General features: G+C 51.7%; 1 protein-coding gene and 1 non-coding gene across 2 annotated transcripts in view; one reads left to right on the top strand and one right to left on the bottom strand.

Moving 5' to 3' along the window:
* LOC115513941 overlaps positions 1 to 8,263 on the top strand; it is a 28,355-nt gene extending 20,092 nt beyond the window's left edge. The window contains exons 3-4 of the transcript XR_003968841.1: positions 7,560 to 7,745; positions 7,842 to 8,263. This is a non-coding gene — a transcript (uncharacterized LOC115513941). The remainder of the gene's footprint in view (positions 1 to 7,559; positions 7,746 to 7,841) is intronic.
* CB2H6orf132 (chromosome B2 C6orf132 homolog) overlaps positions 1 to 23,413 on the bottom strand; it is a 34,108-nt gene that overhangs the window by 5,830 nt on the left and 4,865 nt on the right. The window contains exons 2-3 of the mRNA XM_030315507.1: positions 17,666 to 17,772; positions 2,223 to 2,298 (exon numbers count right to left, since the gene is read on the bottom strand). Of these exons, the coding sequence (XP_030171367.1) occupies positions 2,223 to 2,298; positions 17,666 to 17,772 (183 nt within the window). The remainder of the gene's footprint in view (positions 1 to 2,222; positions 2,299 to 17,665; positions 17,773 to 23,413) is intronic.

The raw sequence follows: 23,413 nt of genomic DNA on the forward strand, positions 1-23,413 counted from the left end.
GAAACCCTTTGGTTATCCCCTTTGAGTATGCCATCTGTTTCTCACAGGGGCCTTGGCTGATACACAGCCAGGAAGGCAAGGGTTCAAATCCCAGCCCTACTGCTTAACCAGATGTGTGACCTTGGACAAGCCAGCTAAACTTGCTGAGCCTCAGTCTCATCATCTGTAAAATGGGCATAATGTCAACGCTTACCACGTAAAGCTGTTGGGAGGATTAACCAGAGGATTCGTGTAAAAAGACGTAAAGGGCTTACCATGGTGCTAGGCCCATAGTAGGCACCTTATGAATGGCGACTGCTCGGATTACTAACCACCTGCCCCTAACTGTTTAGGTTGTAAGACAGGAAAAGTGGGAGGAAGACGGGAAGTCGTGGGTCAGGGGCCTGGAGACATTCTCAGTAGAAAGTTTTGGGTGAAAGACTCATAGGAGGGAACATGGTCTTTCCATGGAAAACATGGAACCCCTGCTTTCCAAAGATCCCGAGTCTACCTAGAAGCCAGCTCTCCGCCTCACAGAGAGCTCCTGGGACAGAGTCTGGCCTGCGGGGTGGGATGGGGGTATGTGGAAAGAAGGTGACCTGACAGTCGCGGGCACTAGACAGATGCTGAGAACCTCTGGCCCCAGCGGCTCATACCCCTCCCTTCTTGGACCCGGTTCCCAGCCCTTCCCCACCCCCAACACCCCGAGTCTGCAGGCCACCAACAGGCCTGCTTACTTCTCTCTTAGGTGGCCTGTCCTCTGCCTCCCTCCTCTCACTTCGTAGCACAAGCCCGGGGAATGTGAAGCTCTGAAGGGCTTCTCCCAGCTCTCTGACTTCAAGACAAAACGACAGTGGGGAGGAGGAAAAACACATTCATTAAGCACCCAAGCGGTAGGAGCTGCGAGACAGCAGTGCAAACAAAACAAAAATAGTCAAAATACTGGCCCTGCTGGAGCTTACTATTTCTCTTTTATTTATTTATTTATTTTTTTTTTTCAACGTTTATTTATTTTTGGGACAGAGAGAGACAGAGCACGAACGGGGGAGGGGCAGAGAGAGAGGGAGACACAGAACCGGAAACAGGCTCCAGGCTCTGAGCCATCAGCCCAGAGCCCGACGCGGGGCTCGAACTCACGGACCGCGAGATCGTGACCTGGCTGAAGTCGGACGCCCAACCGACTGCGCCACCCAGGCGCCCCTACTATTTCTCTTTTAATATATAAAGTTTGTTTATTTATTTTGAGAGAGAGTGTGCAAGCAGGGGAGGGGCAGAGAGAGACAAGGAGAGAGAGAATACCAAGCAGGCTCCACGCTGTGGGGCTCGAACTCACGAACCGTGAGATCATGATCTGAGCTGAAGTCGGCCACTTAACCGGCTGAGCCACCCAGGTGCCCCTGAAGCTTACATCTTAATGGGACAATGAGAAAAACAATGAACATAATACATCCATAAATTGTTGCCACACATCAGATGATGAGTGATATGTGGGAACAGCCCAGGGGTGCTGGGGTGACACTTTGAATAGCATGGTCAGAGGAGACCTCACTGAGAAGCTGGCATCTGAGCACAGAGGGCGTTCGGGCAGGAGGGAGCTGTACACGTGTACAGGGGAACAGCAGCCGAGGCAGAGGGAACCGCAGTGCAGAGACCCCGGGGTGGAAATGTGCAGGTGCTGAAGGGCAACAAGGATACCGGGTTGGCGGGAGCAGCGTGAGACCGGGAGAGAAAGCAGGCGATGAGGCCAGGCGAGGCCAGATTCGGGAAGTCCTGGCAAGAACCTCTGCTTTGAGCGTCATGGGAAGTCATTGGTGGGTTTTGAGCCTCAGTGTGACAAGAAGTGACCAAAGTCCCATCCAGTACGTCACTGCCTCCTCCAGAACTGGATTTAGGTTTGCCATGGCTCATTTGCAGACACAGACGTGCGAGGGGTTAAATGACTTGCCCAAAGGGAACAAAGCTCATCTATAGGAGGGCTGGGATTGAAAGCCAGGTGGGTCTGACTCGGGGTTCTTTCCACCACTTCCTGCTGCCCTTGACCCTGCTGTGGTGTTGGCCCTCACCATCCTCCCCCCACTGGAATTGGCCTTAGCCAGCCTTGGCTCTGCTCAACCCCCACTGGCTGCAGCCAGCAGCCAAGAGGCCTGGGGTCTCCGGCTTTATCACCAGCTGGGGTGGGCCAGATGCTTGGGCCGAAGGAGGAAAGAAAGATGGGAGAAGCCCCAAACCCACAGTCCTCTTACCTGTCACTTCTTTGTCTGCAAAGTCTCCTGGGACAGAGGGGGTGGGCACAGCCAGTCCATGGTTCTCCTGGGCATTCTGAAAGAAGGCAGAGAGATCAGGGAACGGGGAAAGACAGACAAATAATTCTTAACTTGCTGCTCTCGGAGGTCATTTTACTGCTCGAAAATCAGCAGTGATGGTGATCGTTGCATAGCCTTGTGAGTATACTAAAATATAAAAGGGCTCATTTAAAAGGGTGAATCTTATGTACAGGTGAGTCTTGTTATTTGCACAAATTATGGTTCCTAAAGTTGCTTCAGACACTGAATTAGAAAACGCCAAATCTGGGGCACCTGGGTGGCTCTGTCAGTTAAGCGTCAGACTTCAGCTCAGGTCAGGATCTCACAGCTTGTGGGTTCAAGCCCCGTGTCAGGCTCTGTGCTGACATCTCAGAGCCTGGATCCTGCTTCGGATTCTGGGTCTCCCTCTCTCTCTGCCCTCGCTCCCCCCACCTGTGTTCTCTCTCTTTCAAAAATAAATTAATTTTAAAAGAAAGAAAGAAAGAAGGAAAGAAAAGAAAAGAAAAGAAAGAAAATGCACAATCAGTGCCCCAAGGGAAACAGATTAGTTTCCTGCAAACTTCCATCACAGCATTTTCATCAACCGATCAATACATAACTTCATTTTATGTGTGTTTCTGTTTAAAGACACCTTATTTAATTTTTGGTTGACTCATTGATATTGAACTCAGGGCCAACAGCAGTATAACTCAAGCCTGAACAAAGCTTATCTAACATACATATTTTCTCTGTAAGGCACATCACAGCCTTCTTACACTTAGGAATGTTAGCACATGGGCGCTATGCTTGGGGGCCATTTTAAATAGTGAAATCACCAACAAAAAACAAAGAAGAATGAAAAATATGGCACTAAAGAACAAAGGACACTTAAGGCAAAATGTCTCGTTTGATCTCAGCCGGGACCATGCGCATCAGGTGACTCCAATTTTTCACAGCCGTGCACATGTCCAAAGTGTCTTGAGTAGTGCTTTGGGGGCTACAAATACATTTTAGCGAGTAGGCGAATTCGCAAATACAGAATCAGCAAATAATGAGAATCGACTGTCTATGAATTCTATCTCAATTAAAACAAAACAAAACAAAACAAACGAATCTGCCTTGCGCCCCAGGCACAACCACAAGCTAAAAGCCAAATTCCTCAGCCTGGCCTCCTGTTCACTCTTGGTTTTCATTAGGTATTTCCAGGAAACTAAATTAATTAAAAGTGGTGAACTGGAATATTTATAGTGCTGCAGATGCCCTTCTGATCTTAAGCCTAACAGACCACAATGTGTGTGCACAACTGTCGGTTAGAACATACTATTTTACGTTCTATTTTTTTTCCCCCAAACACACATTTCCATACATCAACAAAGTCCACACACCTGTGCCTTGGAGAGCTGTGTAGCATTTTACGGTAGTTTCCAAGGCCCTCAACAACCTGGCCTTGCACTTCCCAGCCCCACCTTTTACGTACCACTCACCTGTTACACCCATCTCACATTCTAGCTTGGACACCTCCCTCTCCACCGTCCTTCCAAACCGCACACGAGTTCATGTTCATCCCGAATGCTTGGTCAGGCTGTGCCCCTCCTCCCACCCTCCATTTCTAACAATAATACCCCTTTGCTCCATGCTCGAAACACGTTATCTCCACCACACTACTCTATGAAGAAGACGCTATGCCCATTTACCAGATGAGGACACTGAGGCTCAGAAGTATTTCCTAAGTTGTCTATAGTCACACAACTAGCACTACCAACCCCAGGTCTGTGGTGCTCCCATCCCTCGGTATTTTGTTTCTCTAAAATCTCTCATTCTTCAAGGATTAGCTGAGCGCCTCCGATTGGATGGCAGAGGTGAAAGGGGCTAAGGGCACTGGCTTTGGAGCTAGACTGTCTGGATTTGAATTCCAGATCTGCCACCAACTAGCTGTAGGACTGTGCCAACTGGTTAAGCTCTCTGTGCCTCAGTTTCCCTATGAGGTAGTGATAAAAATAGAATTTACCTATTCCAGGGCAGGTGGGAGGATCAATGACACAACACACAAAAAGCACTCTGCTCCTGGCGTGTAGCGAAAGCCCATTAAATGTGAGCCCAGCAAACGTTATCACCAGGAGCCCTCTCTGACCTGATGCTGTTCGGAGCAACCTACAGCCAAGCCCCTCAAAGGAAGATTTTTGTTTGCTCTCTTGTGAGGTGAGGTGAGGTGAGGTTGACCTTGGAGCCCAGGGACCTATGTGACCAATGTGAATCCCCCAAAGCTGGACACTTAGTAAGCCAAGTCGTTACTCACTGATGAGCCAGTGGTGCTAACTCTCTGGGCTTAGTGACCTAATAGCTTCAGATCTAAGACAGGAGATTCAAGAAAGATGTTTTGAAAATATCCATGAGAACCTGGGTTACAAAGGGCAATCTCAGAATTACCCTTTGGCCTTCTGGGGGCCACAAACAACTCATCTCATTCTCAAAGAATTCTGAAGCTGAAATAACCTTGAGCCGTCATCTCTTGTCTGCCTCTTGGTAATTTTCTGCCTCTACTTGATTCACTCGGCCACACACCTGTTTTCACATCTCTCAAACCCAGCGATCCGAACCGGGGGCAGGGACGGGGGCCAGCCCATCCGAGGAGTGTCTCCTAAGACCTTCTGAGATGCAAGACACACACACACACACACACACACACACACACACACACACCACCGATTGTCTACTAACCTTCACCAAGGATGTACCCTCTGATTTTGATGAGGTGGGGGCCAGACCTTCAGAAGCCATGGTTGAGACTTCTGTTTACTCTTTTGAATATAATTGAAAAATAAAAAGACATGGGGACTCGGCATAGAAAGCCCGAGAGTCCATTTGTGCTCTGAATTTTGCCAGGGGTGTGACCTTGGCCGAGCAGTGGCGACGGCAATATCCAACCATCATTTCTGCACCCACGGTGTGCCAGCACTAGGAGCTTTACCTATGTTATCTCCAGTCCCTTAACAGACCCAGGGTGCAAACCTAGGCTTACCTTTTCTATAGATCACCCATGTTCTTCGCTTATAAAATGGAGATAATATTTCCTCCTTTGCAGGGCATTCTGAGGATCAAATGAGATAATATTCCTAACCCAGGAAGCCGGGGTTAGATGAAGGGCTATGTCTTCCAATCCTCCTCTCCCACAAACGTGAACAAATTGTGAACAATCAAATATTTCTGGAATCCTTGAAACGCCTCCTGGGTCACGCCAGGTGCTTAAGTATGATTGTGCGTAGAAGAGGGGGATGGGCGGACTTCATGGGCCAGAGATAGTACTGCCCACCCTACCCTTCGATCTTCAGGAACTCTGGAAATGCATTAGACTCCCAAGACCAGAGGATAAAAACCTGTCTCATGAGCAGCCTTGGAAACAGCCGTGCGGGCAGAGGTCTGGCTTTTCAGGTCCCCCTGCCCCCACCGACATGGGGGTCCCAGGACACGCCCACCATCTCACTGCACCGTTCCAGGTGCCATGGCCCTTCACTGTTCACCACCCTAGGGCACGTGCCTGACTTCAACCTCATCTCCATCCAGCAGCTCTAAGCCCCAGCTGGCCCTGCCCCTTCCCACTCACGCCCACATAGCCCCAGAGGCTCACTCAGCCGTGCGTGTCCAGGAGAGGCAAATACAAACCCATGTTAACTTTCATCCTGGAAAAACAGACCCAGGAGGTGAGCTCCCTTTTCTCCCCAGGAAGACCCAGGCAGCTGGCATTGAGTGCCCCAGCTTGGATGGTGCCCTGTTTCAGTGTGCAAATAAATGCACAGGTGTAGACAGCATCCACCTCCGTGGGCGCTGAATTCCCCGATGTGAGAACCGAGGAAAAGCCTCCTTAAGAAGAGGGCTTGCGGGTGACACCTCTGTGCAGTGTGTGATCCTGATTGGATCCTGGGGTGGGGGGTGGGGAGTGTGTGCCCTGAAGAACATTATCGAGAGGATTGGCAATAACAATATAAACATGCATTAGGCAATAGTATCATATCAATATTAAATTCCTGAATTTGGTAGTTGTGCAGAAAATGTCTGCTCTTAGGCTACACAGGCTAAAGTATTTAGGAGCAGAGGGACACAATGTCTCAGCTTACTCTTGGATGGTTCAGGAAGAAACAATGTGTCTACATCAAGGATGGAGGGAGCAATTGGCAAAATGCGGGAATCTGGTCGGAGGCTCTAGAGAGTTCTTCCTACTCTTCCTGCAACTTTTCCGCACACTAGGATTGGTTGAAAGAAAAAGTTACTTAATGCCAGTGATGCAATGGTAACCAATTGCCAACGCAATGGTAACTTTTATGTTAGATGTAGCTCACAATTAAAAAAGTTAAAGGAAAAAAAAAAAAAAAAGTTAAAGGGCGCCTGGGTGGCTCAGTCAGTTAAGCGACTGACTTTGGCTCAGGTCATGATCTCAGGGTTCATGAGTTCGAGCCCTGCATCCAGCTCTGTGCTGACAGCTGGGAGTCTGGAGCCTGCTTTGGATTCTGTGTCTCCCTCTCTCTCTGCCCCTCCCCAGCTCATGCTTGCATTCTGTCTCATAAATAAACTTAAAAAATTTAAAATAAAAAATAAAAAAGTTACAAGCAAAGATAAGACCATCAAAAAGAGAAGGTGCAGAGAGGGCCTCAGAGCATCTCTATCCACCGGATATCAGCGTCTCACACCTTCTCCCACCATCCCCAGTCCTTCCAGTCTCAGCAATAATAACAGCAGCCGCTGACTTCCTAGCACTTACTCTGCACCAGGTGCTCTGTGTTTTCTTTTTTTTAGTATTTTTTAAGTGTTTATTTATTTTTGAGAGAGAGAGAGAGAGAGAGAGAGAGAGAGATTGTGAATGGGGGAGAGGCAGAGAGAGCGAGGAGAACAGAGGGCTGGAAGAGGGCTCTGCGCTGACAGCAGCGAGCGCGATGTGAGGTTCGAACTCGGGAACTGTGAGATCATGACCTGAGGTGAAGCTGGATACTCAATGAACTGAGCCACCCAGATGCCCCCGTTCTGTGTTTTCTGTCTCTTGACTCATTTATTTTGCACCACAACCCGATGACATAGGTGCTGTTATTGCTCCCTCCGTTTTACAGAAAAGGAAAGAGGCACAGAGAGGTTAAGTGACTTCCCCAAGGACACACAGCCAGTTATATCACTGTCTTTCCAGGCAACCCAGTCATCACCCACACACCCCGCTTGTCACCCAACTTTGCTAGGCACTTCCTGGGGCCCTCCCTCTTGCCACCCCTCAAGCTCATCCCTTCTTCAGTCCTCACTGTCTTGTCTCTTACCCAGACAGACAGACTACTGTCATCATCTCCAGATACTTCCCTGGCCTCTGCCTCACTCCATTCTTCAAACCTGATGCCAGGATGTTCTTTCTAAAATGGATCTCAAAGCAAGCCGCTTCCCTGCTCAGAAGCCTTCCATTGGTCCAGAGGATGAAATTCAAGCACCTTCGCATGGCATTTGAGACCTTTCGTAAGCTGTCCCCTTTGCAGCTCCTGCCATCTTCTCCCCACCCACCCCACAATCCCTGGGCTCCAGCTAGTGGTTCTCATCCTTTTCCCATTCCAGTGCACGCGGGGACCCGACTCACTCATGAGCAAGTGGGCTCCTCGCAACAGGGATCCTCGGTAAGCCAGAGACACCACCCTTTGGAGGTTCTGGGGGACGGTGAATAGCTTGAAAAAGCCCCTAGATGATTTGGTCACACCTTCCTCCCCCACCTGTTGAGAACCACTGCAGCTGCTTGGGATTCATTCCCATGTCTTCTTGGGTCTCCTGAGAGCAAGAGCCTTGCTCTTGCCCTGAGGTTGCCTAGGATGCTCTTCTTGGCCTGGAAAACTCCTAGTTACCCTTTAAACCCCAGATTAAATGCCCCTTGTCCATGAAGCCTTCCTTGGAGTTAATTTCTCTACCCCGTGTCTTCCTGTGTGCACTATTATCACCACTGACACTTATTTAGGTGCCCACTATGTGCTAGGCATGATTATGAGTACCTCACATGTAGCAGTCCAGTAAGTCCCCATGGTGACCCTACGAGGCAGGTTGTTTGTATTTTACAGAAGAGGAATCTGAGGCACAGAGAGGCTAAGAGCATTGCCCAAGGTCACACAGCTAGTCAGCGGCAGGGCCAAAACTGGAACGTCAGGGCCTACCCTCTTTGCCACCATAGTATTGCCTTCACGCTTCTCCAGCACAGATGGAACCTGTCATAGGTGAGTGTAGTCTCTGCTGTCCAAGCCCAGTCTCCTGTTGGGTCAAGTAACAGCTAATTCTTTGTTCATGCTGAGCACAGAATGGACAACGCAACAAGTTTGTTACATGACTGAAAGGTCGGAAGAGTGCAGGAGAGGTGGAAAGCCTGTGTTCTGGAGCCAACCCTACCCCCATTCAACTCCGAGCAAAGTCACTTGTCTCTGGGCCTCCCTGCCTTGTTTGTAACCGCTTGCTAAGGGTCGCTTCAACCATGGTGCTCCGAATGCAGGCCCAGAAGGTGTCCTGCCTGTGACTCGGCTCACCCTCCGCCTGGTGGGCAGTGGCCTAGGCACTCGGGGCGCATTTCCATGACAGGAGGCGCAGTCGTCTCCAGATGGTTCTCTGTCTGGAATAAAGGAGGAGTTCCGGAGCCACAGGGTGAGGCCAAGCGGGCAGGGCTGGGCTTGAGGTCACTGCTGACCTCAGACAAGGGACTTTGACTGCGGCAGTCAGTTGAGCTGGCCGCGTGCCACTCGGCGAGCTGGTCCTGAGAAAATGACAGGCCCATGCCCCAGGGTGCTGTTGACGTTGGAGGCTGGCGTGCGTCTCAAACACACACAGAGGAGAGGGGCGTGTGGCCCTTCGAGGATGGCAGCCCACATCAAGAGAGGGGCACACCGACTCGTGTGCGGAGAAACCAACCAGAGGCAGGCGAAAGACCCTCTGAGCACCCCCTCTGCCCGCGGGCAGCCGGCCACGGCCACGCCCCTCCCGGCGTGACGGCGCCCCCCTCCCCCCCCCCCCCCCCCCCCCGGTCATGGCCACGCCCCTCCCTGCTCAGCAGCCTGAGAGTGGTCCCCGCTTTAATGCCTGGGGCAGAGTCCAGCCCTGGCTCTGCCAGGTGGGGCATTCCACCTGAAACTGGGCCTCAGCCCCTCCCTGTCCCAACACCGGGACAACGCCTAGAAGCTAAGATCATTGATCATCTCACTCGCCCTGTTCACACAGGGTGCAAGTCAGCTCCGTGGCTCAGTCAAGCAGCCCTTTCCAAAGCATCACAGCCTAGTATATTGGAAAGTTATCCAGCAACGATTAGTTGCCGTTGCCGGGGAGGCTGGGGGCGGGGTCACCACTCCAAGAATATTTCTTTTTATTTTCTTCCTTATACGTGTCTCTATTTCTCAGTTCTTAACAATGAACTTCTGTTTCCTTCATAATTAAAAAAAAAATCCAATACAATAGTTATTTTTTTAAAAATATGAACTCGGGGCACCTGACTAGCTCAGTCGGTAGAGCATGAAACTCTTTTTTTTTTTTTTTTTAATGCTTATTTATTTTTGAGAGAGACAGAGACAGAGCATGAGCATGAGCAGGGGAGGGGCAGAGAGACAGGGAGGGAGACACAGTCTCCAAAGCAGGCTCCGGGCTCTGAGCCGTCAGCACAGAGCCCAACTCAGGCTAGAACTCATGCACCGCGAGATCATGACCTGAGCCAAAGTCAGACACCCAACCGACTGAGCCACCCAGGCGCCCCCACCTCTTGATCTCAGGGTCAGGAGTTCAAGCCCCATGTTGGGAGTGGAGCCTACTTAAACAACACAAAACAAAACAAAACAAAAAACATAACATAAACTTTGGAGTCAGGCAGACCAGACTGGCAATCTTAATTTAACTCCATCATCTCAAAGGAATCAAAGGTGGTATCTGACACACGGTCAGTGCTCAGTAAGTGTGCCCCTCTCTCGCCTTCTAAGGATCGGCTTTCTTATTTGTAAGATGGAGATGTCCCACTTCCCTTGGGTTTGTTAGGACACCAGAGGCCACCACGTACCTAAAGAGATCCTGCAGAGTTAGTAGTCAAGAAAGGTAATTTCCCCGAGCCTCTGCTCTCTCAGGTCCTAACATAGCTCAGGGGTTAGCGGTGGCCCAAGAACTTGGAGACTGCTCCAGGCACAGCCTCCAGGGTGTCTCTAGTTGAATCCTGAGACAGGTGCTTCCCTGTGGTTAGGGTCCCCTACTACCCTTGACTACAAATGTTTCAGAGTTGAGAAGGAGGAAGGGCGAAAAACACTCACTATTTGAGGGTAGGTTATCTTCCCTTTAAAGGTTTAGGGAGTCAGAGCCCCACCAAGGGCTCAGGGGGACAGGGCTCGCCCCACTGACGGCTACAGCCCTACCCTCTTGCCCTCCTCATGCCTGGGACACATACATCCTCATGCCTGGGATTCCTCAAAATCCAGCCAAACCCCAAGGGTGGGTCACCAAGGGCTTGGCCAATGGGCAACACATGGTTGACCTTGGGCGTGGGCCAGCTCTGAGTCTTAGCTGCACATTGTGGTAATAATGCAAGCCTCCTCACCACAGTGCTCCTGGAGCTTGGTTGGGGCACCTAACAAGGGGGGTGTGGATCTTCATGGGGTAAGGGAAATGACCCTGAGTCAGATTTAGAGTCGGCCACGATTGAGGGAACCACTGTTGTCTGCGGGAGCAGGGGGATGGAACCCCAGAGTGAGAGCCATAGGGAAACCCCCTCCGGGTACCCAAAGCCCCCAGCTGGTGAAGCCCAGCTAGTTGCTGCTCGGCTTTGACCAGCAGTGTGAGGGTAGGGGGTGCTGGCCAGGGGCAGGACGTAGAGGGTCAAGAAGGTCAACTGTGTGTTCTCCACAGAGACACTTCTTTGAAGTGGGGCGTCAGTGAGCATTTTCTAAAAGAGCTTGATTTTTGGGGCGCCTGGGTGGCGCAGTCGGTTAAGCGTCCGACTTCAGCCAGGTCACGATCTTGCGGTCCGTGAGTTCGAGCCCCGCGTCAGGCTCTGGGCTGATGGCTCAGAACCTGGAGCCTGTTTCTGATTCTGTGTCTCCTTCTCTCTCTGCCCCTCCCCCCGTTCATGCTCTGTCTCTCTCTGTCTCAAAAATAAATAAACGTTAAAAAAAAAAAAAATAAAAGAGCTTGATTTCTTCCTCCACTGCGGCCTCTACCTTCTGCCACAGCTCAAACTCCCTCCTGGGGGTCAGAGAAGAATCTCTACTAACGAGGTCATCTTTCTCTGAGCCTACCGGCTATCCCAAACTGCTCTTGGACGCAGGGCCCTGCCCCTAGACTCTGTGCTGTGGGGGCCCTGCTTTGGTTCTCTACAAGGAGAAGAGTCCATGGGATCAGGCAGACATGCCCTTGGAGCCCATACCACCCCCATCTTGACCTTGCTCCAGGCACAAAGGCCCCTAGACACGCCCCCATGCCCGCTTAAATGGCCCCGAGTCCACTTCTAGGCTTCCTCCCCAGTTAGTCCTCCTGAGTGCGGCCCAAGTGGGGGCTACGCATATCCCTGAGCCCATAAAGTGGCCAAGGGGGTGCTGTCTGTGGGGAGGAGGGGGGTGGAAAGGTTCAGGGCGAGGCCCTCACTGTGAGGGAAGGAGCCAGGTGGGTAGAGGAGGCGGTGGGCTCCCATGGGCATGGGAGGCTCCATGCGTACTCCATCCTGTACCCCCACCCAAATAGTCGCCCCTCACCTCGAAACCCTTCCAGCTAACGTCAGCCACATGAATCAGCCCAAACCAATCATGACTGCCCTGCCAGGCTCACCCCAAGGAGCTCAAGCCCCAACCCCAAAGGGAGCCTGGGCCTTGAGTTCAGAGATGAGCTGAAAGGGGGCAGAGTGGAAAGCAGAAATCCAGCGGACTCTGAGCTTCCAGGTGCAGGGGAAGAGGGGGGAGGGACCCAGAGCGGGTAGAGCTTCTTCCCCTGAGCCCAGCCTGACACCTCCCCAGGCACAGCCAGGCCTGCCTGACTCACAGGGTGGAGTGACCCAGGAAGCTCTCACCGCCTGGGGCACCCCTGGGGACCTGTCCAGCCAGTTTCCCTATATTTGCCACACTGACATTTAATTTTTAATTCCTCATATGCGTCACCCTGGAGATGGTTTGATTCAGACTAGGGGAGGGCAAGAGGGAGCCCCAGAGAGAAGTACAAGCTTCTCACTACTGGCTGTTCGATCAGCTCAGCTCTGGAAAGCCTGGGCAAGTTCTGGCTTGAGTCTTGGGTCCAGCCTCCCCTCAGGGGTAGCAGTAAGTGGAGACAAAGGATCCTTCCTCCACTCAGCCCAGGCCCATGGTGGCATGGACAGGACTGGATTGGGAGGAAACCAAGGCTCAGGTTTCGTTTCTGCCTCTACTGAGCTGTGTAACCTGGGCAGGACCCTCCCTATCCCAGGCCTCAGTTTTCTCATTCTTTATTTTATTTTATTTTATTTTATTTTATTTTATTTTATTTTATTTTATTTGTTATTATTTTATTTTGTTATTATTTTATTTTATTTGTTATTATTTTTTTAAAGACAGAGCATGATCACAGGAGGCGCAGAGAGAGAGGGAGACACAGAATCCAAAGCAGGCTCTAGGTTCTGAGCTTTCAGCACAGACCCTGATGCAGGGCTCGAACCCACAAACACGAGATCGTGACCTGAGCTGAAGTCGGGCACTCAACTGACTGAGCCACCCAGGCGCCCCAGGTTTTCTCATTCTGATGAGTGCCAGGGTCCTCCCCACTTCTGGGGTTTGGTGATTTTTTTTTTTTTAAGCTTATTTATTTTGAGAGAGAGGGAGTGAGCGAGCGCAGATGGGGGAGGGGGAGAGAGTGAGGGAGAGAGAGAGAGAATCCCAGGCAGGCTCCACACTGTCAGCACAGAGCCCAATGAGGGGCTAGAACAAACGAGCCACGAGATCATGACCTGAGCAGAAGTCGGACACTTAACCGACTGAGCCACCCAGGCGCCCCTGAAGCTTGGTGATACTGACCCACATCTCAGGGCTCTCAGAGCAGGAAGCAGGGTGGCTGGAACACCCACTTTTCAGCAGTGGAAACAGAGCTCAAGCAGTGGTCCATGTGTTGTGAGGGGCCCGGCTTCTTGTGGGGGGCCTCCTGCATCACCGTTAGGAGTTATTTTAACACAGAAAGTCACAGCTGGGGAGACCCCGAAGGACCACGTGGTATAACCCCCATTGATGGGGGAGGAGCCAGAGGCCCAGGGAGAGGAAGGTCTCGGCCTTTCCTGCAGCCCAGCGGCAGAGCCAGACCAGTGCCAGCTACTCGAGGATCAGTTGGGTCCCATCCCAGTGACCAAGGGATCCAGAGGTGCTTTTCATAACTGGCTTTTGGCTATCAGCTGCCTGCGAAAGTATTCCTTAGTTCTCTGCCCCTCCGTCTCAAGCAGAGTGAGGAAACGCCAGGAAGAGCGTGGGCCTTGCTGGGCCTGTTACCTGGTTTCTTGGGCACTGCTGACTTGTGCCTCCCCTGCCCCGGGGTAGCCTGGCCTAGGAGGTGCCCTCTGAGTATGGGAAGGGAAGCTGGGGAGTGGTGAGGCCCGCCTGGCCGGGACAGTGTCAGGCAGGGCTTGGGCACCGGCCCAGCTCCCCACCCACCTTGACTTGGTGGGGCTGTGGGGGCGGGCTGTGCACACGTGTGTATCTGTGTGTGAACCCACACCCACGAGGACCTCGTCCTCCTGGTTCTCATTCTCACAGCCTCCTGTCCCAGCTGGAAGAAAGCAAACGACCGTGTCCAGAGCCTAAGGGAGAGGAGTTGGGTGCCCCTGCATCCAGGAGCAGATGATGAAAGACGAGGTTGAGGCTGCTCTGTTATCTTGTGACCTGGATCAGGAGCACAGGGATGTCCCCAGGATATGAGCCATCAGGCTAAGGGTTCCTAATCTAGAGGTTCATCACTGGGGGGCTTCTGGGGGCCCCAGAGGGGCCTCTGCTGAAATTGTAAGCAAAATTGCACTTATGTGGTCCACAGACTCATCAAGGTCTCAAAGGAGTCTATGACCCCAAAGAGGCAAGAGACCCTGGTGTCCAGCAGGCCCCAGATGCTGGACAGGGGTTCAGAGAGGCAGGCGGGGGAGATGCAGGTGGCCTGCAGGCTCGCGCTGGGAGGGAAGAAAAAAGCTTCTAGATTGTGGGTGGAGGGCAGAATAGGAGGGCCTGAATAGAACTTGGATCCTGGAGCCTGGCTGTGGGGCTCCAGATCCCAGCATTGCCGCTCATGAGCTGTGTGACCCTAAGCAAGTTACTTTCCCATTCTGTGCTCCAATTTCCCCATCTGTAAAATGGGAATTAACAACAGCGCCTTCCTGACGGGGTGGCTCTGTCGACTCTGTTAACACACTGGAGACACTTGAAATGGTGCCCGAGACACCGTAAGTGCTGGGGAGGGGGGGGGGGACGGGGGGTGTTAGCCCCGATCACATGGTCATGCCCCTGGATGGGACCTCGCAAGCTGCTTCCCCTGCCTTTGCCTGTTCAGCTGGCACTGAAGGCAAGGGATGAACTTCCCCTTTTAGGGTTGAATTCCTGCCTCTGTGAAATGAGGCTGGTGTGGACCCGATGAGTTTCTGTCGTCAACTCATCAGGACTTTCGTTCTCTTGCCCTCACCAGTTAGGGGCTGTGGATTTGCTGGGGAGAAGTCCCCCACCCCGTCTCCTGATTGGCTTAGCCTGGCCTGGAGGACTGGGCCCCAGAAAACGGTCTTGGATCTCCAGGCCTGACCAGCCAGCCAAGCCCACTCCAGTGTTTCCCCCTCCCCCTGCCCTCCATCAGCTCCCCCCATGCCCCCCAGCCTTCGGCTCAGCGGGAGGTCTGCTGCAGTCCCCCGGGCACGCCTTGGAGGGCCCAAACCAGAAGAGAGGCGGGCAGAACGGCTGGGACACGCCCTTATTACTGAAGGACCGGAAGTGGGTGTGTCGGGTAGAGGCTTTCGGCCAATCAGAACAAACTCACTGTGCAGCATTTACTATAACCCTTCAGTGGCTGGAGCCCCTCATGGGCAACAGTCATTTCTTTCAGTATTTTAACAACCAGAACGGGTATGGGTGGGTCTGTGTCTTGGGGGTGGGTGAGGGGAGAGGATCTAATTCACCATCAGCAACGGAAGATCTCAAAATTATTTCATCTGCATTTATGGGGGCAATGACCCCTGTAGACAGTTTTATGCATCTCTAGAAACATAGGGGCTGACTCATTTGCTTTATACCTTTTTGTCGGTGGTGTTGTACTTCCTATATTTGCCTATAACGTCCACAAGTTGCAGAAAATAAATTACCTAAAGTTGTATTCCCAGAGGCCTGTGAGTCAGCCCTCCACATACAGGCCTTGGGGTTGTCGCAAGGAGGATGTAAGACTCGGCCTCTCCCACCTAGAATCTCAGGGTTGGGTTGGTAAGGTTGGACAAACCAAAAAAATCAGGTGATGGAGAGGGAGGTAGTTGGCCAGGAAGTGTTAGCGATGCCTTGTTAGTCTCCGTGGCACGAATCCTCATGGCCCGCAGTGATAATGTTGCCCCAACCAGGAACCAGTCCTGACAGACAGGAGCCAACCTGGAATTCATGGGGCTGTTAAGGCTCTAGACCTGGGCCACTATACTACAGTCCAATACAGTAGCCACTGGCCCCAGTGAAATGTCACTAGTCAGAAGTGGGATGCATATATTCTTTTTTTTTTTTAAGTTTATTTATTCATTTTGAGAGAGAGAGTGAGCCTGAGCCAGAGAGGGGCAGAGAGAGAGACGCGGGGGGGGGGGGGGGTGGGGGGGGGAGGGGGCGGGGCAGGAATCGCAAGCAGGTTCCACACTGACAGTGAAGAGCCTGACGCGGGGCTCGAACTCACAAACTGTGAGATCATGCCCTGAGCTGAAACCAAGAGTGATGGCTTAACTGACCAAGCCACCCAGGCTCCCCATGTTCTAAGTGTAGTACATCAGTGCAAAGACTCAGTATGAAAAAAATGAATGTAAAACATGTCAGTAGTATTTGTTAACGCCAATTAAATGTTGACATGACAATCTTTTGAATATATCGGATTAAGTTAAATATATTATTAAAATTAATCTTGCCTATTTCTTTTTAAAAGTTTTTTTCAATGTTTATTTATTTTTGAGAGAGAGAGAGAAACTGAGCATGAGCGGGGGAGGAGCAGAGAGAGAAGGAGGCACAGAATCTGAAGCAGGCTCCAGGCTCTGAGCTGTCAGCAGAGAGCCCAACACGGGGCTTGAACTCACGAACCGTGTTATCGTGACCTGAGCCAAAGTTGGATGCTTAACTGACTGAGCCACCCAGGCGCCCCTAATCTTGCCTATTTCTTTTTACTTTCAGTGCAGTTACTAGAACATTTTATTTTTTATTTTATTTATTTATTCATTTATTTTTTTAAACCTTATTGAAATTTTTTTTTCACACTTATTTATTTTCAAGACAATGCGAGAGACAGAGTGCAAGCAGTGGAGGGGCAGACAGAGGGAGACACAGAATCCGAAGCAGGCTCCAGGCTCTGAGCTATCAGGCCAGAGCCCAATGCGGGGCTCGAACTCATGAACCATGAGATCATGACCCAAGCCAAAGTCGGACGCTTAACCTACTGAGCCACTCAGGTGCCCCAGTTACTAGAAAAATTTAAATGACATATGGGGCTTGCGTTATATTTTTATTGGACAGTGCTGGTCTATACTATCCCAGAAAACCCAGGAACTTGTATCACAGTAAATAGAACCAGTCAGCAGTTATTTTGAATCTATCTCTATTGGGAAACAAAAAAAAAAAAAAAAAAAAGAGCCCAACCACGGCTCCAGAAGGGAGTTTTTGGTTTCCTGTGATTGCAGACCCACAAACAATTCTGTCCCCGATGCCCTTCTCCCAAGGGTCACTGCTATTTGTCCTTTAAGACAGCTCAGGTGTTACCTCTTCCGGGAAGTCCTCCCGACCACCTGTGGCTGGATTGGCTGCCTGTTCTCTGACCTATGTTCCAACAATGTTTACTCATTCTTGTCCTTCCCTGAGAACTGGCTCAGTCACCTCTGTGTGCCTCCGTCCAATGCAAGGCCTGGCACGGAGCAGGCAGTGGTCGATGCAGAGCATGAATACGAATCCCGCTTGGCTAGAGGCACCCATCTCTGCATTGCCACTGCACACAAAGTCCTCGTAACCTCTCCTTGGGTTTCAACACGGAGGAGCAGACCCACCGCCCCAATCTCAGCCTTCCTGCTATGAGTCTCAGCCACGCCTCCTCCCAGAAGCCACCCTCGTTGGCAGCAGGAAGGAAGCGAATGGACAGAGGGTGAGGCTGATGTCCCCTTGGGCTAGGGCAGGTGGGGCTGCCTCCTCTGTGGCCCGTCCAGAGCAGACCCCCACACCCCAGTGCAGAACCGTACTCACAAGTGGAAGGAAGGTCAGCAGGGGCCGAACTCTTGGCCGAGCTTTCAGCGTGGCTGTCCCTGACTCACTCACAGAGTCAAACCGATTATCTCCATAATAGATCCCACCTGGAGGAGACAAGTGCAGGAGGCCGTGAGCTGGAGATCAAAGGCATGTGGGACAACTGAGTCAGCCTGCCCCGCAGTTCTGAGGGAGGAGAGCCAGGCTCTGCATTTGGCCCATCTGACTCAGCTCAGCACCTCTTACATAACAAGATCCTGTCAAGTGTTTGAACTTCTAATCTGGAACCAGCAGAGCAGGTGAGGTCACCTGCTGTCCCCAGTGGCCCCAGCACCTTCTGGACTGGGGTGCTGGGGCCCACCTTCTAGGGTCCTCTAACACAAGATTTCCTTAGCCTCCCCCCCCCCCCCAAACCATCAGCGGTGTGACCATGGTTCCATTTGTTTTACCGTCGAGGGCAGGGCAGAAAGACAGTAGGGCCCATGTGACCTAGTACAAATCCCCAGCTCAGCCACTCTCTGGCAGTGTTGTTTAAGCTCTCTGGGCCTTAGATTTCCTATCTGTACAATGGGAGTGATGTTAGTGCCAACCTTATAGGACTGTTATGAGCAGTCGGTGTGGTCAACACATAGTAAGTGCTCAACAGACAGGGTCCCTTCCCCTGTAGGAAGATGCTGCAAAGGCCTTTCTCTTCCTCTAGTTCCTGGGTCTGTGTTCTGGGCTGTTTCTGTAGCAGTGGGGAGGGTGTGAGAAGCCATTCATATTTTCTCAACCAACCTTCCTCATGACCCTTAATGCTCATTGAAAAGGATTTCACAGGGGCGCCTGGGTGGCTCAGTCGGTTGAGTGTCCGACTTCAGCTCAGGTCACGATCTCACGGTCCGTGAGTTCGAGCCCCGCGTCGGGCTCTGGGCTAATGGCTCAGAGCCTGGAGCCTGCTTCCGATTCTGTGTCTCCCTCTCTCTCTCTGCCCCTGCCCCATTCATGCTCTGTCTCTCTCTGTCTCAAAAATAAATAAAAATGTTAAAAAAAATTAAAAAAAATAAAAATTAAAAAAAAAAAAGAAAAGGATTTCACAGCCTACCCCAGGTTCACACTGTCACCTCCGAGAAGCAGGGGTCCCTGTGGACGCCCGACTCTGTCGGACATGAGCAAGGAAGGCTTTCACCCATTTAAAGGGGCACGAGGGACTTTCTGTTCCTCTTACAGCCAAAGGGGAAAGAGAAGAAAGGTCAAAATCCTGAGTAACCAGAATCCTAGAACTGGAACATTGAACAAATTGTGATTACTTTTCCCTTTGCACTTGACTTCAGGGGCAAAAATTGCAAGAAGGCCAAAAGATTTATTCAAGAAAGACTGGGCTTCTCAGGGGGGTCCCGAGATCAGAATACATTCACCCCAAATTCCAACACCTACAGCCACAGCCCTGTCTCTATGTTTTGAATGTGACATAAAGGCTCCTGAGAATGTCACAGGAACTTGACACACAGCCCTTGGGGTGCCACCCTATCAGGCAGAGAGTGGCTGGTGCATTCAAGATTCTCCACCTCTCAACAGGGGCCTAAATGGTGAGTTCTCTGTGCCGTGCGCCCCGCATGTCCCAGAAACTGCAGTCCCCAGCAGTGCCCTGCCCCACACCCTCCAGGCAGACACGGCTGTCTATTCCCTCCCAGACTCCACACCTGAGACCAGAGATGAAGCTCCCAGGGAGCAGGTGGGGGAAGAAGAGAGGAGGGATAAGAGTGCAGGTTTGGCCCAGTCAGAAACCAGAGAAGTAGAGATAATGGGAAAACTCAATAGCTCCCACTAAAGCCCGCCTGATTCTCTCTGGCTTCCGAGAGTCTGTGTGTTGACACTAGGATCTCCTGGGACATTCCCTAGATAGTGCTGTGTGGACACCAAAGTTCTAAATTCCACGTGTGTGATATGGCTGCTGGGCCCTTAATAGGACTAGGGGTGGGGTGGGGTTAACACAGGGATAGTGGGAGAGGCATCTCACAGGCTGACCTTTTTCTAATCATTTCATCTCTGCACTCGTGTTGGGATCTATGCAGCCTCCTCGCTACAGCTGAATTATCAGGATATCGGTGGCTAGTGTTATTGTGTGCCCGGGAGCTTTAGAAGGGGAGCAACCTGGCAAGATCACTGTAATAGTCGTAATAATATAATATTAGATAAAACTTATTGAGCAATTTCTTTTTTTTAATGTTTATTTATTTTTGAAAGAGAGAGAGATGGAGAGAGAGAGAGAGAGAGAACGACCAGGGGAAGGGCAGAGAGACAGGGCGACAGAGAATCCCAAGCAGGCTCTGCGAGGAGCCCAACACGGGGCCCAAACCCACAAACCATAAGATGATGGTCTGAGCTGAAACCAAGGGTCGGATGCTTCACCAACGGAGCCACCCAGGAGCCCCTTACAGAGCAATTTTAATGGGCCAGGCACGGTTCTAAGCATCTTGCTCACCATTAATTCACTTAATTTTAAAAATAGTTCCGCGCAATTGGTAATCATCATCCCCATTTTACAGATGAGGAAACTGGGGCACAGAGAGGTCTAATCACTTGCCCAAAGTCTCAGAGTAAGTGGTGAAGCGGGGGTTTCTGTTCCAGGGCTGATCTCCGAACCATTACAGGCACTGCTTCCAGAGCAGGGAATCCTAATCCTGCGTGTACAGGGTGTGGATGGGAGGACGGGCTGTGAGGGGCACGGGGCTATCTGAGGGTAAGGGAGGCTTGGCTGGAGCCCCGGAGCGGCTCTGGGGGTGAAGGAGTTTGCCCCCGGCCACGCGCAGGCCGGGGCCAAGCCGAATCTGACCCCCACGCGGACTCTGGCGCAGACACCCTAACCACCTCGCAGATTCCACGGCTCTAACTACCTCATAGATTCCATGACTCAGCCCTGACTGGGAGGCACTGTTGTCTTGGTCCGTGGTTGTTTTCACAAGGCGGGCTGGAGGCAAGTGCCAGACTGGGGCACCTCTTGGAAATCCAGTTGGATTCCCCAGCTCTAAGAAGTGTGCCTGGGGTCAGGGCAGGACATGTGGTGACCGAAGCAGCGTCAGCGCGGTGTGATGTGAGAAAGACTCCACTGGCCATTGCTGGCTTTGAAGATGGAAGGGGCCGTGAGCCAAGGAAGGCAGGCGGCTTCTAGAAGCTGGAGAAGCTGAGAAAACAGGTTTTCCTCTACAACCTCCAGGAAGGAAGAGTCTTGTGGGCACTTTAATGTTAGCCCAGTGAGACCACTGTCAGACTTCTGACGACAGAACTTAAGATAATAAATTTATGTTGTTTTAAGAAAAAAAAAGAGAGATGTGGCTAGAATCTGACAGACTTTCCCTGGGGCCCTCATACCTGGGCTCCGTTCCTGACTGGTAAAGGCCCACCAGCAGGTGAAGCAAGAGTGGCCACCACCATGAGCTAGGCCCTCCACGAGTTCAAAGTCAGGGCTAGGCCTTTCCAAACCTCAAGGTCAAGGTCCAAACTAAACAGAAGGACAATTGAGTCCAACTTTGGGGACTTTCCTCTGAAGTAAATGAACTTGGCTCTAATCACAGTATCGGTGATGCTAGAATGGGCTTTCCTGAGAAGCAGCCCCCTCATCAACTGACGAGAGAAAGGAGGGCCAGGCCACCTCTTGAAGCAGGAAGGGAAAGTGAGGAGGTGAAGGGAGTGAGAAAGAGGAGGGTGGACGACGTGCCCTCTGAAGACACAATGAGACTGCTCAATAAGAAAAGATGCTACCCTAGGGTCTTGTCCACCCTGAAACCTGGAAACTCCCTCTGTCTGTCTTTTTACTCGATCCCTTACCCACTGGAAGAGTCTTTGGGGATCGCGGAGGTCACAGCCCAGAGATACACCTGAGTCCCAGTGGGACTCAGAAGGCAGGAAAGTGGAGAGAACCACCACAGACCCAGAAGCTTCCAGAGAAAGGGAGCACTTTCAGGAAACCCCAGGAGCAATTCCAGCAGCCAGGAAGCCTTGGGAGACCCTGGGAGCAGGCTCTGAGCAGAGCCTGAGCCCCAGGTGGACCACAGCCCTGTCAAGATACAAACAAGCCTCTGTGTTTGGCAAACTCCTCTAAAGAGAACCAAGTGATAAAGGAGGAAATTCCGATCTGCCTCCATGTACCCAGACTTCATCATTAAAACAGTCCCAGCTTCCCTCCAAATGAAAGCCTCTAAGAAGATTGGACACGGGATCCCTTTGCGTTTGGTTACATTTCTCTCTCACAGATTGACAGGAAACAAAGGCAGCTTTTCATTTACACTTCCTCAAGGATTTGAGTTCACGTAAATACCACCTAATATCCAAAAACCTGGTTCAAAAATAACTCTGGGTGGCCACACCTGTTTCAGCAGGAAGACTTCCCCTCAGACATCAACCCGGGGACGGCAGCTCCCCTTCTCCACGCCCCCCCCCCCAGAAGAACCCTACGCTGCCATTGGGCCGAGGGGTATTTACATGGAGGCTGAGGCTGCCTGGGCTCTGAGAAGGCCAAGGCAAAGCAAGGCGACACCCAGGCAGGCCACAGCTCCTCAGCCGGGAGGGGGAGGCAGGATGGTGTGGGGTCCAGGCTGGGGCTTTAGTGCCCAGATGAACGTGACTCAGTCCCTGCTCCGTCCCTTATTAACTGTGGGGCCCTGGGCATGTCACTAGATCTCCCGAGGCCGCTTCCTCATGTCTGTAAATGTGAGTGATGATCCCTGCCGGGTGGGCTGGGGTAAGGCTGAATGACAGATAAACTGTGTAACAGGTTAGCACAGCGCCTAGCAGATCGTTTCTGCTCAGTAACTGGGAGGGCTGCCTATCACCATCACCATCATCATCACCATCATCATCACCATCATCATCATCATCATCATCATCATCATCACTATTAGCATCATGGCACTCCCTCTGCCCCACCTTAGCTGGCTCTACCAAGGGTTTGGCTCTGAGCTTGAATCGGGGTGTGTCACTGGCAAATTAAGGGTAAATAACCTGTATCCATGGGTGACAGCCATGGGGAGGGTGGCCCTTTGCTCTCTTGTTGAAGAGAATTCTGAGTCCAGACATTTGGGGCTGCTCTTTGCACATGGAAGACCCAGAGAGGGCGGGGCTGGCTCAGGGTCACAGAATCATCAGTGATGCCTGGACCCAAACAAGGTGCCTGACTTGTAGCGCTGGGCTCGGGGCACAAATGATGCAGGGCTTTACATTCACATGGCTTGCTGCCTCTCCCCAAACTGGTTCTCTTCGTGTGTGTGCATGTGTGCGCGCGTGCGCGTGCCCGCGCAGTGGGGTGGAGGCGGGGTGGCCAGCTTTGGGGAAGCTGCGGGCTGGGCACAGCTCCTGCCTCCCTGCCAGGCCTCGCTTTCTCCCATTCTTGCCCAGAGGAGCAGCCTCTCACTGGCTCTTTGGCATTTCTTTGCTCATGGAGTTCAGGGTTGAAAGCCTGGTAAAATGCCCTTCCTCCCTTAGTCCCAAAGCTGCCTGGAGATCTCTACAGAGGCAAGGTTTGGGACCACCATTTCTCTCTTTCCCCAAATCCCAGACAAGTCCAAACTACAGGTAAAATTAATAATAAAAATGCAAATGTCTATAAGCTAGGCATGATTCTACATTCCCATTCACAAGCTTTGGGGGGGCACTCTTATTATTCCCATTTTGCAGATGAGGAAACTGAGGTTCAGAGAGGCTAAGTCCCTGCCTGAGGTTCCACGGCTGGTGAGTCAAGCCCAGGCAACCTGACTGTAGAATCCCTCTGGT

The sequence above is a fragment of the Lynx canadensis genome, chromosome B2 (genome assembly GCF_007474595.2).
Source record: "Lynx canadensis isolate LIC74 chromosome B2, mLynCan4.pri.v2, whole genome shotgun sequence".
Classification (NCBI taxonomy): Eukaryota; Metazoa; Chordata; class Mammalia; order Carnivora; family Felidae; genus Lynx; species Lynx canadensis.